Here is a 15,930-nt window from a genome sequence, read left to right as displayed (position 1 = left end):
ACGAAGAGTTTTAGAGCATGCAAGTCACGAATCTTGTTTTGAGGCAACACGGAGGAATAGGCGATGGTTTGAGGGTTACATATGATGAGTTGACAAGTCAGACCTACATAACTAGGTCGATTTCTATCTGTTATATAGGCAAAAGGAGTAAAAATGTCACTCCCAATTGGGTCCTGTCTCACCACTGCATCGGGAAGTGCAAGGAGTTCATCGGAACTGCCGTCTGGGTGACAGAAAGAGGTGTGACGGTACCGCAGTCCAGGAGAAGGCACAAATGATGTAGTCAAAATGAGTAGTAAAGGGAAGGAGTGACTGAAGTCAGCAAAAGGTCTAGACACCGTGGCGGTGACGAGGGTTGCAACTGGTACAGGTTAGCGCTTGTGAAGACATGGTTGACGGGGTATCTTGCACCTCAGTCTGTCAAACACTCATGTTCTTCCAGATCTTTGACGTAAGACATGCATCTCGGGCTTCGAGTGCGTGGAATTGACCTCTGCAATGTCATGTGTCATCATGAGCATTACCACCGAAGAACATTCTTCATAATTGCTTTTCGGATGATGGTGCCTGGTGTAACTTGAAACCCTCTTGTCCTTCAGACTGGATATCATCGCGCAGGACCATTGCCGGGATCTCGTAATCTCCCATATTCTGGGGCCGGAAAGGGATTGGATCCGTGGCACTGAGAGTGCGAATTCTCTCGCGGAGACGGTCTGCGGTTGCATCAAATGCAGCCTTGTCGTAGCGGTCAACACGGAAGGCCACAAAGGCCGGCAACACGGTGAACCCCGGGTAGTACAGAATGCCGTGATTTATCGGCCATAGGAGATCGTCAATGGGTCCGTTGATGCCACGTGCCGAGTAATGCGACTCCCATCCACCTGCGGTGACGACCAACATGGCCCTTTTGCCAGCAAACACGCCCTCGCCATATCTGTCTCCATAGCGCTTGTCGCTGTGCTCGCCTACGCCGTAGGCAAAGCCGCAGGACCAGACGCGGTCCACGTAGCCCTTCAGAATGGCAGGCATCGAGAACCACCAGAGGGGGAATTGCAAGATGACAGTGTCGGCCCAGAGAAGCTTCTTCTGCTCGGCCATCACATCCTCGGTCAGATGAGCTGCGGTGTATGCTAGCTGTGAGGCCTTTGCGATTGCTAAGGGCTTGTCTTTAGGGAATGTCGGAAAATCCGCTCGATCAATGTTCGACTTCCAGCCCATGGCGTACAAGTCTGACACCTGGACTTCGTGCCCTCCAGTCTGTAGCTCCTCGGCGATGACTTTACTTAGTGCCACATTGAGCGACTGTGGCTCAGGATGCGCCAGGACCACGAGGACTCGCATGGCGGAAGGTTTTCAAAGTTGTCTGCTCGATAATACCTTGAGGCGCAACAGGTCGGGAGCAAAAGTTCAGGTTGACGTCGAGCCGAATTTGGCGTCCAGTCGATCCTTGGTTGTCTTCATGATTTATACGGATATAGGGAACCCATTCTTCCCTTGTCATTATTAATTAATGAGACTGACCACTGCATAATCACGAAATAATGCCACGATTCAGATGCATAATTACCTCAGCACGGTGACGGCATCGAAAGACGGTATATCATTTATAAGCACTCATCAAACCATGATAAGCCCTCCATACAGAGTATATTTTGCTTTCGGTTTGACGCTGCAGGGCCGGAGGGATTGAGAACTTGAGATACAATGGCGGAGAAAAAGAGGCTTGACGGGTAAAGGGTATTACGCGTCCCAGGGGTGGTATTTCGTACTCAACTCATTCGGTTAGAGCCTATCTTGGCACAAATTAGGCACGCCTAACTATTCTGTTCATGCCTAATCCTTACTCGTTAGGGGGCGGCGTAAGTGAAGATTATTCGTGATTGGGAAGGTTACTCGAGCAGGTGTGGACTACCATCCTCGGATGCGTAATACAATACCCACTACCGCCGCGACGTAACTAGGCTAGGCCCAAATGAGAAATGCGCGCCAAGACGCCATTCCGCGTTAATTTGCCGAGGCTCGACAACGGCTGGTGATGTGGTATCCAGAATGGAGAGGCTGGAAGTCAATCTGCAGAACGGCAGGCTGCTCCGAAATATCCTCGACCGTTCCAAACAAGGGCGTGAATACCTGGTTTTGAATGATCGAACTATACGCCCGGATACATCTGGTAACTTGTGATACCTCGCGCCTTGGATCAGTGACTTGACTATCTTTGCAAATCCCTCCCCACCCTTGCCTTCAATTCCAGGAAATGAGCATTATCGGTGCTCCCCAAACCTGCTTTTAGCCCGAAGCCGTGGTCCGTACAAGTAGAAGACGCCCGTTGCTGGTGCCGTTACCAGTGTCAGCATAGCCAAGAGCGTTGTGGCCCAGTGGTAGTTTAGTTTCCGGTACATTTGGATACCAAAAAGAGGAAACGAGCCAGCAAAGCAGCTCCTCGCAAAGGAATTCGCACAGAGGGCACTCGCAGCATACAGAGGAAAGCTAGTCACCTGGTCAGCCTTCCAATACCATTTCAGGGACGGAGGTATTTGCCTCAACCACAAGCAAGAGAAGTGTTATTAACGATAGAATCGGGGAATAGGTAAGACTTACGCATCCACAAGAAATGTAAATATCCCGACATAAGACAAGATGACGCCGAAGCCGAAAAAGGATGTGCCGATAATGGGAACGATCCAATGAATCGAAGGGTAGATCGTCCATCCAAACCAAAACAAGCCAATCACGCAGAACCATGAGCCAACTACGCTCGAAGGAAGGCGAAACTCTGGCATGGAGCCTCGTTGGCCGGTCTTTCTCTGATGCTCGGCGACTTGATACAGATATAAATGGTGCCAGAGAGGAAGCGTACCAACCGCCAACAGCATGCCGACCAGGATACCCAGAAAGGACAGGCCGACTTGCCAGAGGTTGAAACCGTAGACATCCTGGAATACCAGGGCAAAGGCACCAAAGAAGAGGTAGAGAACACCAAGGAGGATGGCTGAGAAGAGACATAGGCAAAAACACATTGGATCCAGGAACAAGAGCATAAATGGTCGCAAGAGAGAACCAAGGATGGTGCGGGCCACCGAGCGGTGCATGATCTCAATTCTGGCTCGCCATGATTCATCTCCAGTCTCGGAGCGCTTCTTGCGTGCCTTGTGTCGCAGTATCACAGGTTCATAGGTCTCCGGGACCAGAAGAACAATCAAAATGGTCACTACACCTGCCCAGATGAGAAGTGTATAGTATGTCCACCTCCAGGAGGTGTTATAGTTGATGAACCCGCCGATAATGGGTCCAAGGCCTAATTCCTCCAGGTCAGCCATGATCTGTCAGCGTCGCGTTATACCCTTCCTGACGTCTCGAAACAAAAACGAGCTTGAGGAAATGGTGTCGACTTACAGGGACCCGTGAATGGCGAAGCCGAGTATATCGTCATGGGCGCCTGCAACTCCTCCTTTTTGAATAAATCTCCAATGCTTCCCCCGGCTACACTCAGGAATGCTGCCCCGGACAAGCCATTGAAAAATCTTGCAATAAGGATAGTCTGGATGTTTTGCGCCACCGCGCATGGAACAAGCCATATTGTGAACAGGGCAAATGCAGAGATATAGATTGGCCGCCTCCCATAGAATTCGCTCAGAGGCCCCAGGAACATTGGTGAAAGCCCTAGACCAACCACAAACAGTGTCAGTCCGAGAGTAGCCACAATCTGTGAATTTCCAAACTCGGCGTCCATCTTCTCGTAGGTTGTTGTATAGATTGAGGAGGTAGCGGTTACGCATGCTGAGCCGGTTGCCAGAGTCGCGACGATCAGCCATTTCTGTCCGGATCTCATGTTTTTGGGGTTCATCTTGTCGTCTGGGCCATCCCAATCAACAATCTTTATATTCCGAGGCTTTCCACCTTTCTCATCGGCAGGTTCACTGCGGGAGCGGCCTTGATGGGGGGTAGAGGGCTGACCGTTTCCTCCGCCGTTTGTAGACCCTGTCATTGTTGAGACTGCTATCGTCTAGGTGGTGCTGTCATTTGGTTGGCTGCTTGTCTGCTGTTGTATGCCACGATACAGAATCTTGGGAATCGAAGTGACGATCTGAACAAAACACTTGCATAGACAAAATTCGCTTGCTCCTACGAGGGAACCAACTTCAGAATCTCACAAAGGCCTGCTGTACTCCACGTCCTCCCTGACCAAAGTATATGTGCTCATATTTACCCAGAAGAGCCATTTGGTTACCACAGTCAAGTTGCCTATGCCGATTACCGTTGTTGGGACACTACGAGACATCGCTGTACTCAGTCATCTCGCCATCTCGCGCGAACCGAAGCCCGAGCAGTTTCTGGTTCCGACGCTGCCGACTTCCTTCAGGGCCTCGCGTTGAGGAATCGTTGTACGGAAAACGATTGCGGTCCTGGAGGGACGATACCCAAACAGGCCATCTTTGAGCTCAATCCATGTTGACGGTATCCACTCGAGATGATACATTTTCAATACCCGAAGCTGGTAATGCATTACCCGAATGTGGTGGAGGATCCCGACCCACAATGAAGTACAACACCCCCTGAGTCGTGTGGCGAGCGAGGTACGATGCTGAGAAATCAATTCAACAATAGCAACAAACTTCTGAGTAATGTTATGATGTGCTGCGTACATCGATTTTGGCAGGCTTTGTCGGTAGGTCGAGTGTCAACCCGTGGGCGGAAGACAACAGCTAGATCGCACGGATAAGTTGCAAAGTGAAACCGAAGGAACCTTCAGGCAGAATGAAATGTAAACTCTTTGCCGATCCCAATCTACACTTCCCTGAATCAAGATGAATAGCTGCATCATCGTGACAGATGGTTGTGCCCAACCGTCGAGGGTCAGGATGGTCGGACGATTGATCTGGTCACTCGGTCATCATTGAGTCTCTTCCCTTTGATTTGGCGAATCCGTTAATCACCTACATCTACTCTTGCCTCAACACAAAGGTGTTCTTGAAGTGTTCTTGAAGCTTGCTCTGGTTCGACGGGTATTTGCACTCTTTGAGATTATACTCCAACCTTTCTGTATGCACTAACTCAGGGTCAGCTTACCCGTGTCGGGAGACTAACAGTGTCTACGTAAAATGTCTTTATCGACGACCTCGAATCAGCCATGGAGCCCGTGGGCATTACAGATGTCGATCAGACGCATCCGGGGGTGGGAATATGGTACGAGTTGAGCCGCTGATACGAACGACGAGGCATATCGTCGAACTCGATGGCATTCGAGGAGTAGTTATAAAGAAGTAAGAAGGATCTAACGTCGATATCAGCAGTCAGTCATTACCTAGATAGAGATCGACATAGAGAACTTAGATTAATACCTCACACAAACATAATTACCGACTTTCCAACACCCCCTCTCCCGTCAAAGACGACTTGACATGCGTTCCGAACTTCAGCAATGTCCTTGAAATAGGTCTTTGTTCCCACAACAGTCTTAAGCTTGCTCTCTTCAACCCATTGCCGAATGGAGTCCAAGTCGGCGGCATTTGTTTCCAGGAAGATGGAAGAGTACTTGACTCCATACCGTGATGCACGAGCGACTCGGATTCGATGCATGACATTCAAACCAATGCGGATAGGGAAGGGCACGATTGCCTTGTCTTCCTTTTCAGGCGATCGTCGCATAACGCTAGAGTTCTGGAGGACGTCTCCAGAGGGAAGAATAGACACCGTAACAATAGTCCCTTTCGGCCGCATAAGTGCCAGGTATCTCATTGCGATACCTGTAGTGTCGAAGATAAAATCAACTGAACGCGGAGGAATGACGGACTGAGGATCGACTCGTTTGTAATCGATGACTGCCACGGTAAATGTGAGTTTTCTGCCCGTGGTATGCCTTGAGAAGAGAGTCCTTACTTTCGTCGACAACATCCTCGCCTAGGAGTTCCTTCACTTGGGAGACTTTAGCTGTAGACACCGTGGTGATCACTTTGCCAGCCCCAAAAACATTTTTTGCAAGTTGACACGCGAATAAGCCGGTCCCGCTTACTGTTATAAGGTAAGCTTGCATGATAGTATACTCGATCTCGCAATGAGAGGCCTACGTCCAGCAGGTACAAAAACAGTCTTTCCGCGAAGATCGCCCTCGTAGCCTCGAAGCGCTTGCAAAGCTGTCATTGCCACTAAAGGAATCGAGGCAGCATCCGCCATGGAAAGATTTTGTGGCTTTCGTGCGACGAATTCCTCTGTCGACCTCGCAAGCTCACTCCACGATCCACGGTGACATTCCGGCAACCGAACGAAGACCTCATCCCCGGCCTTGAAGCGCGTTACCTGAGATCCGACATCTACAACTGTGCCGGCACAATCGTAGCCAAGCTTGTAAGGGAAGCTGCCGTCAGAATCAGTCTTGAGGGATTGTACCTACAGAAAGAGATGCTGACCTATCTGTGAGAACCAACTTGGTAGCACCCGAGGCCTTTTTGACATCGACTGGATTGATACTCGCGGCGTGGACCTTGATCAAGATATCGAAAGGGCTCTCGACAGCAAGCGACGGAAGCACGCTCAACTCGTATTGCTCGGGAATCGTATGTTTTGGAATATTAATTGAGAGCATCTCGCCTCCCAAGTCAGAACTATCTTATGAGAAGAGGAGCCTGTACGATCATTGGTCACAGAAGACATTTTGTAGTCGACGACAGTATCGATTGGCTGGTACAGAACCGGAACTAAGTTTGTCCGACGGTGTAATATGTGCAGACGGCCGACAATAAAGACGAACCTCGGCGGAAGGGTTGAGAAGACTTTGAAGCAGTAGCCATCTACGCATGTGCTTTGCATGCTGACTACCGCGATGAGATTACCGAAGATAGTCATTATGAGCTGTAGTTCAGTTCTGTTTGACGCGTCCAACTCTCGAGATCGCGCCAACGGTCACAAACGGACTAGCTTCACCACGTGATTCCCTTGTCCAAACACGGTCTAGCGTGAATCCGAATGAGCATCTCATCGTTTGCGCTGCCTCGTTTCCGATGAAACTTCCTACGACGGTGGACATCACGAACGTCAATCGGATGTCAACCCGATGCGCGCATGGCGGCGAACACTTCACCTACGACCAACTCTGAATGACCACGGCAACTTACGGTGGAGGACGGGTGTTGTGCCCATCAAGACCCCGTCCTTCCCCAGGGGGAACAGCCACAGCCACCCGTTTAGCTTACAATCAATCCCGCCAGTACTACTTCCCCCTACTGTGTTTGCAGGGTTGTTAGTGACACTCTGGGTGTACAAATGTGTCATGCTGGTGGTCTTCCAGAACAAGATCATCTACATGCCTTCAATCCCGCCATTCTCCAGGTCTGAGAAGCTCAGCGACTATTCGTCTCAGTGTAGGCCGGTCAAGTGGATCGAGCATAGCCTTCAGTCATCAGATGGAACAACAATCAAGCTTGTGGAAGGGGCAATCACGCCACCTGGTGAGATGATAACCGCCGAGCACATTGTCGTGGTCTATTTCCAAGGGTGGGTGGCTCTTTGACGAACGCGTTCGATTCATCGTTTGCTCTGACCAGCAAGTAGCAACGCGTCTTCTCTACCCCCTCGCCTTCCATATCTGTCGCATGTTCTGAAATGGTTGGATCGCGAACAGCAACAGCATCGGAAATACACCATTATTGCTTTGTCCTACCGCGGCTACTGGACGTCGCGGGGAAGACCATCCCAGGAGGGGATTACGCTCGACGCCGAAGCAGCACTACAGTGGGTACAAGCCAGATACAAGGATAAGCGAGCGAAGATCGTGGTTTGGGGTCAATCGATCGGCGCAGGGGTCGCAACCGTGAGTCTGGCCAGGTCGCTAAAACCCAAAGGCGGCAACCTCCACAGCCAATTGAGCGGGCTGATCCTCGAGACACCGTTTGTTGATCTGAAGACGATGCTCGTGGCCTTGTATCCCCAGAGATTCCTCCCCTACCGTTATCTCGGACCGTTCTTGCGCTCAACCTGGGACAGCGGAAGCGCGCTTCTGCAGATTAGTGCCAGCAAGCCGGATCTGGAGGTGCTGATTCTCGAAGCTGGCGACGACGAAATCGTGCCGGCCGGGCAGGCTGAAATTCTAGAGCAGATCTGCGCGAAACAGAATCTGCCGGTCCAACGCAAGACTGTTGCAGGATCACTGCACACTGAAGCCATCTCCAAGAGTGAGGGACGCAAGTATGTGGGGGGGTTTCTGCAATCGCTCTAAGGGATACACGGGGCGATTCTAAAGAGTCAAAGGCGACTGAGTCGGTCAAGTCCATCACTGTGTTCCTCCCAGGTTGGGGATAGCGGCGTCATATACACACGGTACTCACCACCCATCCACCCATCTAAAGGCTAGCGCATCCCAATCTCTTGTCTCTTGTATCTTGGTCGTGAAGCTTCAAAGGCTTTATGCTGATTGGCCTCGTGGTCACAGCGCGTTCCCTTGTCCCCTCCATTTCGTCCAGTTCGTCCCATACAAGGCCCACAAAGAGGGAGAAGAGTAATGGCACCGATGGGGCCAGAGTCCTTGCATGGACCAGAGTGCTGGATCGTTCCCCGTCGTGATCACTGAACTAGATGACGGGGTCTGATTAATTGCCGAAACCCCAGATTCCACAGTCTCTCGACTCACCGCGATTGGTCTATACCCCGTGTTGTCGAGCAGAAAGCCTCCGTCCATGTTGGAGTTGCTCCTGCACGTGGAACCCCAGAGTGACTCCGAGAGTCCCACCCCCGGGTTTCCCCAACAACCGGCCGATGGGTCTTTTCCAGGCCCGGTCCAATCGCCCGTTCTTGCCCCGGAGTCCAGAACCCACCGGCATCTGCCAGCCAGGAAAAGGCTACCGAGGTACTTATATTTTATTAGGCCCAGTTCAGGCCATGACAGGCCCTGGCATGCTATAACAAAACTAACACGGAGACTGAATCCTGCTTCTGGATTGAGATGACGCCGACAACTTTAATACGCTGCGACCACTTTTCTCCATTCCACCGCTCCAGACGAAACAGACTTTAGCCAATTCGCCTCCCTAACGCCACCTGCTGCGGACAAGCTTTCAGTCCGTGGGTTTCATTCCTGTATCTGCCTTTCTTGGCCCTCCTAGTCAAGCACCCCATGACTCTGAAAATTGGTCTCGGCCTCGTATTCGCGCACGCATACTTGGTAGATCAATGCAGAAATGCGGAGTAGGAGCCCAAGAGATGGAGAATTTTGGGGAAAAGAAGAAGACGAAGGAGACAGGGTCAGTAAACTCCCTGGAGACGAGGGTCGAAACAATTGCCGACTCCAGACTGAATTCTTGGTGTTGAGTATGGAGTATGGAGTACTTAGTCGCCCTTTATCTCCCTCCGTCGCTTGGAATCAATCAGTCGCCCGTCTGTGTCCAACTCTCTTCTCGACCTTGGGATAGTCGTTCTTTCTTTCGCGCCTGAGCAACACCACCTGACAGTACAGCTCACCCTATCTGGCATCATGGGTCTTGGTGTCTTGGAAGGTATGGTTTCTTCTCTCTCGCACACTCCATTCCCGCACATCGTTAGCGCCACGAATGCTAATCCTTACCAGACCATAAACTCTCGCATGTGCCCGGCACAGTGCTTTTGAACGACGAAGCTGCCCACTCAGAAGCACAAACTGGAAACCTCAAACATGGCACAGGAAAGAACGCACACATCGTGCTCTCGCCACAACCTAGCGACGACCCCAACGATCCTCTCAACTGGTCTGGTTTCAAGAAAGAGGCCATTATCTGGATTCTCGCTCTCGGGTCAATGTTGTGCGCTGCTACAAACGTACGTCTCAGTGATGATCATCCGAGCTCCCGCCGGTCAGATCGAACGAACGAACGAACAAATAATGGCTAACAACAAGCTCCTCTCCCATACAGGGCCCGTTCTTGAACGCTTCGTATTTCGCAATTGCCCAGGAAATCAACAAGGATCTCACAACGACAGTCATGGTGTCAGGCTACAACATTTTAGCCATCGGCTGTATCGGTCCGTTCGTCTGCGCCTTCAGTCGTCGGTACGGGAAGCGTCCGGTCTTTATCGTGTCGACGCTCTTCTGCATCGTCGGCACGGCCATTGGCCAAGTCAAGGCCAGCTACGAATACCTCTTGGCCGCGCGCATCGTGCAGGGCTTCTCGACCAGCGCCTTTGAATCGCTGATCATTTCGGTCGTGGGCGATCTCTACTGCGTGCACCAGCGTGGGCTGCGGATCGCGACCATCAACTTTGTGCTCAACTCGGCATCTAGCCTGGCCTCGATCATCTGCGGCCAAGTTTACAACGACCTGGGCCTCCTCTGGTTGTTCAACCTGTTCCAGATCTTCCTGGTGGTGCAGTTCATCCTCATGTTCCTCTTCTGCCCGGAGACGACGTACGTGCGGGAGTCCATCTACGAGACCGACACCCTGCAGACCGAGACGTTTGAGGAGATCGACAAGGCCAACGAGGAGCATCGCGAAAAGGCCATGGCCGTCAGCGAACTCACCAACGACGCTTCGGCCACCGCCGCCTCCCCGCAGCGCCAGTACAAGAAGAAGACGTTTTTGCAGGAGCTTAAAATCTACAACGGCATCTTCTCGCACGACAACATCTTCAAGTGGCTCTTTGGCATGTTTCTGACCCTCTTCAACCCGGCGGGATTTTACGTCATCATCGTCTCCGGTCTGCTTACCGCCTGGTACGTGGGCTCCGCCATTATTCTCGCCGGCATCTTCGCTGGGCCTCCCTGGATGTTCGACGCCGCGCAGATTGGATACCTGGGCACCGGCCCCTTTGTCGGCGGTATGATCGGAAGTATTATCCTCGCTCTTTTCGGTGACCGTGTCATGAAATGGATGACGATTCGTAACAAGGGAACCTAGTAAGTCAGACGTCTTGGGAGCCAGCGTCCCCTCGCTTTGCAAAACCCACAATCTCCTACAATTCCTGTTCTCAGCTTTTTCATTCAAGCCTTCGTTTACCTTATTTTGTACAAGTGTGCAATGTGTATCTTTACTAACATACTGTTCCTTCTTCTTTTTACCTAGTGAACCCGAATTCCGTCTCGTCTTCATGCTCCCTTGCGCTGTCTTTGCTGGATTCGGAATGTTTTTCTTCGGCTACTCGATGGCGCACGGCCTGAACGCCATTCTCTGCGCCTTCTTCCAGGGTATGATGATGGTGGGTGTCATGATCGGCGTTGTTGCCACCATGTCCTACGGTCTCGACGCGTTCCGGAGCCAGAGTAACGAGATGTTTGTCATGAACATGGTGTTCAAGGTAAGTCATTAGTCGTTTCTTCCTCAAGCTCTCTCTCTCTCTCTCTCTCTCTCTCTCTCTCTCTCTCTCTCTCTCTCTCTCTCTCTCTCTCTCTCTCTCTCTCTCTCTCTCTCTCTCTCTCTCTCTCTCTCAAGTGTGTGTGGAAGAGAGAAAGAGAGGATAACACCGTACACGATTCTTATCTATTTCCCAAAACTCCTCGCCACAAATCAATACACCATCACTATACTGACCATCTCAACTCGTGCAGAACTTCATGTTCTACGCTCTGTCCAACTTTGCAAATGACTGGGTTGCCGCCAAAGGCCCCGAGGAAATTATGTTCACCTTCGGCGGTACCACTTTGGCCATGTGCCTGTTCGGCATCCCCGTCTACTTCTACGGCAAGCGGCTCCGCAGCTGGTGGACGCGCCACGACCTCTTCGTCAAGTTCAACATGACAACCACTGGACCCGAGACACATTTGGGATAAATCCAAAACAAACAGAAAGGGTTTTCGAAGAGGTTGTTTTTGTCATTCCGAATCGAACAAAGACTTTCGTAGTCCACTTGGTTAATTTATGCATAATGCGAGTACAAAGTACCTGGTCACATATCACCCAACAGGAGTGCGAAGGAGTTATGGAGACTCTGTAATTAAGCCTCGGGGTCGCTGTGTACAACGAATGTCATCGTCACAAGTTTACATCACAAGTTTTCTTGACAAAACGAAAACTCTCCATACCACCTCTGAAAAGGATTGAGGCACCTTATCGAGTGACAAGCCCCTGAAAACTGAGGCAAGGCATCGCATTGGAAAACATAGGTCAGGATGCGAATACTCCTCGGCGATGATGGGTTGGGTTGGACTTCACGTAGAGTCAGGGAGGATAAGTAAGGGTCTCGCTAAACGACCCCCGAGGCAGACTGAATTTGTTTGACCACTTCGGAACGTGTTCCTCCCGTGAATGCATCGTCTATAACCATTACAGAGCTACTTTCTCAAGAAATGTCTCTCTCTCTGGGATTGCTAACGCCCTAGAGATACATGTACCTCGCTAGAAGTAATCTGGGAACTGATGGGCACCAACAGAGAAGATAATCAGTGCTTCATAATGTCTTGATTGTAAGTGTTGAAGACCGCGGAATTCAACTAAATCGTAAGGTATTTGTGAATAAAAAGAAAGTCTATACCTTAATAAAATTAGGAATCAGAAATGAAATTTAAACCCTTCCATCCATCCATCCAACCAATCAACCAATCGTACTCATACCAATATCATCAAAGATACTCGTTAGTAGCGGCGCATGTAGCGCGCTTTTCTGGCATTTCGCTTCAGCAAGGTGACAGGGCATGTCGGCTCACTGAGAGTGACAGTTGGTCCACCAGGCTGACAGTTGGGGTAGTTGGCAACTGCGGCTTGGATAGACTGAATAGATTGGAGGCCGATGATGGGGTTAAGATCGACTCCAAGGGTACCAGTCTGTCCATAGACCGCGCAGTCTCCGACACAATCGTTCAAGGCAGCTTCAAGGACTTGTGTCACGCTGCATAACACACCCGAAATGCCGGTGTCGCAAGTCACCTCGTTCAAGCCAACGTCTTCCAAGGTCTGACCGGCACAGAGAGAGACTTGCAGACCGCAAGTAGGAGTAGGCGTCGCGGAAGTTGAGCTGGCCGAGCTCGTTGCGCCACCATTGGCTGTTGTGGTGGCAGCTGAAGTTGTTGCTGCACCAGCAGAGCTCGTGGAAGCGCTTGCAGAGGTCGATGATGCACCAGCGGACGTTGATGAGGCGCCAGCAGAGGTTGAGGAAGCTCCGTTTCCGCCGGCCGAAGTGCTGCTAGAGGCGGCAGCCGTAGATGAAGTAGAGCTCGACGCAGGGGGGGCCGGGCAGGTTGGGTCAGTGATGGTAACGCTGACAGTCCCCAACGCAGAACACACTTGGTTTAGCGTTCCAGAAACGAGGGCAGCTTGGACTTGTTCGGGTGAGATGTCGAGACCCAAGACCTGGTTATCGGCAGCAATAACAGTCAAGACATTAGGGCTAGAACCGAGAAGCGCCGGCACAAGGCTTAACAAGTCATTGAGGGTGCAGGTAAGGCCACCGAGGAGAGGGCAGTTTTCTGTTGCAACAATGTTTGCCTGAATAAGGTCGGAATCGAGACAGATATTTGCATTAATATTGCAGATGGGGGCGCCGGAGGTAGAGGTGGTTGCTGGAGCCGAGCTGGTAGTAGATGCTGTGCTGGTAAAGGTGGTTGTTGATCCTTGTGTCGACGACGATTCGGCTGCACTTGTTGAACTGGAGGAAACAGCGCCGGAAGTGGACGCGACAGAGGTAGTCTCAGCTCCTGTCGTGCTTGTAGAGGTAGTCTCTGCGTCTGTCGTGCTTGATGCTTCAGTAGTGGATGCAGTAGTGGATGCAGCAGAGGACGAAGCAGCAGAGGTAGTCTCAGCTCCCGTCGTGCTTGTAGAGGTAGTCTCGCTGTCTGTCGTGCTTGATGATTCAGATGTGGATGCAGCAGAGGACGAAGCGGCAGAGGTAGTCTCAGCTCCTGTTGTGGTTGATGCGGCGGAAGCGGACGTGGAAGTAGTCTCGGCTTCTGTCGTGCTTGATGCGGCGGAAGCAGACGTGGAAGTAGTCTCGGCTTCTGTCGTGCTTGAAGTGGACGTGGAAGTAGTCTCAACTCCTGTCGTGCTTGATGCAGTGCTGGTAAGGGAGCTCGTCTGGGTGCTAGAAGCAGAGCTCGAAGTGCTGCTCGCGGTGTCGATCGGAGCTAAATAAATGTCAGCAATTGGAACCCTATTTGAAATGGTGTTACTTACTTGGGATCAGCACAATGGGAGAAGAACAGGTGTCAGGCGCAACATAGGCGAAGATACGGCCATTGTCGCTCAAGCAGAACCCAGTTGTGCCATCCAATCGCGCGAATCCGAAAACCACGGACCAGAAGCGGAAACCCAGTGGGACAGTGGCCAGTCTTCGGATGAAGGAGGTGTCCAGTCTAGTGGTGCCCAAGAATTGGCCTTCGGATATGAAACTGCCCTCTGTACCCTGGAAAACAATCGCAGCTGAGACCCTTGCCTCGACAGCAAAGCCAACTTGGTTGGAATCGAATGCAAGGTACCTGGTGACAGTCTCTTGGCGTTTCACATTTGCGACAGGCGAGGCGCTGACCTGGAGGACGAAACCTGTTCCGGTTGGGACTGGGGTAGTTGTGGAAGACGCAGACGTCGAAGAGCTGCTGGATGAGGATGAACTGCCGGCTGCAGCGCTCGAAGAAGAGCTGGAGGAGGAGCTGCTGCTTGCTGCGGCACTGCTCGAGCTGCTCGAGGTTGAGGAGCTGCTAGAGGCGGCACTGCTCGAGCTCGACGAAGAGCTGCTGGCCGCGGAGCTACTGCTTGAGGAGGAAGAGCTGGCGGCAGAGCTGCTGCTTGAGGAGGAAGAGCTGGCCGCGGAGCTGCTGCTTGAGGAGGAGGTAGACGCGCCAGTGGGTCCGCTGCCATTTGAGGTAGTGCTCGTGGATGACGATGATGATGAAGACGAAGAAGAAGATGTAGTCTGGCTGATGGGACCGCCGGTAGAGGTCACGGACGTGGTGGTTGACGAAACAGAGTTCCAGTCTTCCCAAGCTTGACCGGCACTTCCACCCTTGCTGGGTTCAGGAAGTGGCCACCAGTTCCTGCCCTTTCCACCATGGCCTCCAGTCGGGACTGGGATATGTCGAGTGTTGCCGGCTGGCTGTGTGAACCACGGGACGTTGAAGATGATGACTTTTGTAATGTAGACGTTGAACTGGAAGGTTGTTGGGCCGGAGAAAGACTTGGTCACGTAGGCGTTCCAGGCCTTTCCTGGGATGACTTTGACCTCTTTCGGAATCACATGCAATGATGGTCGGCCCTTGACAGTGACCGTCACAGTCGTAGGGGGTGCAGTGATGGTAACAGGCGGTGCAACCTGTGGGAATGTCCAGGTATAAACGCCGGCGTGTGGAATTTTGCCCTCGCTTGAGCATAGAGCTCTAGCTGTGACGGTGGAGGTCGGTGCCGGGCGTTCGATTATGGTCTCGTACCATTCGACACACTTCTCGTAAGCCTTGCCATCAACATTAACACCAGAACGGCATTCAGTGACATCCAAAAGCTGCGAGCGGCTGCCATCAGACTTGCCCTCGCACTTCTCGCAGAGACCGCTACCTTCCCACTCAGGGATGCAAAGTGGACCGATCTCCTTGTAAGGAACCATTGCCCGTCTTGTGACGGTCTGATAGAGGGTGGTACTTTGGGGAGCGTGACTCTTCTCCTTGAACCAATCGACCCAGCTACGCTTGTCGAGAGATGGAGCGGCAGTCACCTGTGTCAGCGTGGTCAGAAATTCGGACGCTCTGACGGGCTGAGCAATGTCAGTGACGGTGGTGAGCTGAGAGGTAGTACCGTTCCAGGCGAAAGGAACCACTGTGGACACAAATGGGAAGGCGGTCAAGGGATACTTAGTTGCACATGTGCCCTTGACGCAGACAGTTGTCGGCGCACAGGTTGAGATGGGCTGGTACTGAGCGGTGACAGTAACGGGCGGGATGGAAAGGCTGGTGGCCTCTGGGCAAGGCTCGACAACGGTCGGCAGATCTGCCATGGCCATGTCGGCAGCCAACAAAGTCAGAGCGACCTTGTTGGTCGCGGACTTTGTCCACTTCAT

The 15,930-nt window shown here is 51.9% G+C and overlaps 6 protein-coding genes across 6 annotated transcripts; 2 read left to right on the top strand and 4 right to left on the bottom strand.

Annotated features, from left to right (window-relative positions):
* Positions 1–540: 540 nt before the first annotated feature.
* On the bottom strand, positions 541–1,341 carry PV08_07888 (uncharacterized protein; the record flags this gene model as incomplete). The annotated part of the gene is made up of 1 exon (XM_016382215.1): positions 541–1,341. The coding sequence occupies one exon, from the start codon at positions 1,339–1,341 to the stop codon at positions 541–543; it is 801 nt and encodes a 266-aa protein (XP_016235317.1).
* A 920-nt stretch (positions 1,342–2,261) lies between these two features.
* Positions 2,262–3,985, bottom strand: PV08_07887 (uncharacterized protein; the record flags this gene model as incomplete). Its single annotated transcript, XM_016382214.1, has 3 exons — positions 2,262–2,487; positions 2,599–3,295; positions 3,394–3,985. The coding sequence occupies 3 exons, from the start codon at positions 3,983–3,985 to the stop codon at positions 2,262–2,264; spliced, it is 1,515 nt and encodes a 504-aa protein (XP_016235316.1).
* Positions 3,986–5,340: 1,355 nt separating this feature from the next.
* Positions 5,341–6,580, bottom strand: PV08_07886 (uncharacterized protein; the record flags this gene model as incomplete). Its single annotated transcript, XM_016382213.1, has 4 exons — positions 5,341–5,819; positions 5,878–6,009; positions 6,066–6,352; positions 6,405–6,580. The coding sequence occupies 4 exons, from the start codon at positions 6,578–6,580 to the stop codon at positions 5,341–5,343; spliced, it is 1,074 nt and encodes a 357-aa protein (XP_016235315.1).
* Positions 6,581–7,264: 684 nt separating this feature from the next.
* Positions 7,265–8,209, top strand: PV08_07885 (uncharacterized protein; the record flags this gene model as incomplete). Its single annotated transcript, XM_016382212.1, has 2 exons — positions 7,265–7,488; positions 7,546–8,209. The coding sequence occupies 2 exons, from the start codon at positions 7,265–7,267 to the stop codon at positions 8,207–8,209; spliced, it is 888 nt and encodes a 295-aa protein (XP_016235314.1).
* A 1,251-nt stretch (positions 8,210–9,460) lies between these two features.
* Positions 9,461–11,725, top strand: PV08_07884 (uncharacterized protein; the record flags this gene model as incomplete). Its single annotated transcript, XM_016382211.1, has 5 exons — positions 9,461–9,482; positions 9,554–9,780; positions 9,876–10,855; positions 11,022–11,253; positions 11,504–11,725. The coding sequence occupies 5 exons, from the start codon at positions 9,461–9,463 to the stop codon at positions 11,723–11,725; spliced, it is 1,683 nt and encodes a 560-aa protein (XP_016235313.1).
* Positions 11,726–12,527: 802 nt separating this feature from the next.
* PV08_07883 (uncharacterized protein) lies at positions 12,528–15,930 on the bottom strand (the record flags this gene model as incomplete). The annotated part of the gene is made up of 2 exons (XM_016382210.1): positions 12,528–14,011; positions 14,061–15,930. The coding sequence occupies 2 exons, from the start codon at positions 15,928–15,930 to the stop codon at positions 12,528–12,530; spliced, it is 3,354 nt and encodes a 1,117-aa protein (XP_016235312.1).

This window comes from Exophiala spinifera (genome assembly GCF_000836115.1).
Source record: "Exophiala spinifera strain CBS 89968 unplaced genomic scaffold supercont1.5, whole genome shotgun sequence".
Classification (NCBI taxonomy): domain Eukaryota; kingdom Fungi; phylum Ascomycota; class Eurotiomycetes; order Chaetothyriales; family Herpotrichiellaceae; genus Exophiala; species Exophiala spinifera.
This window is presented reverse-complemented; position numbering and strand designations above follow the sequence as displayed.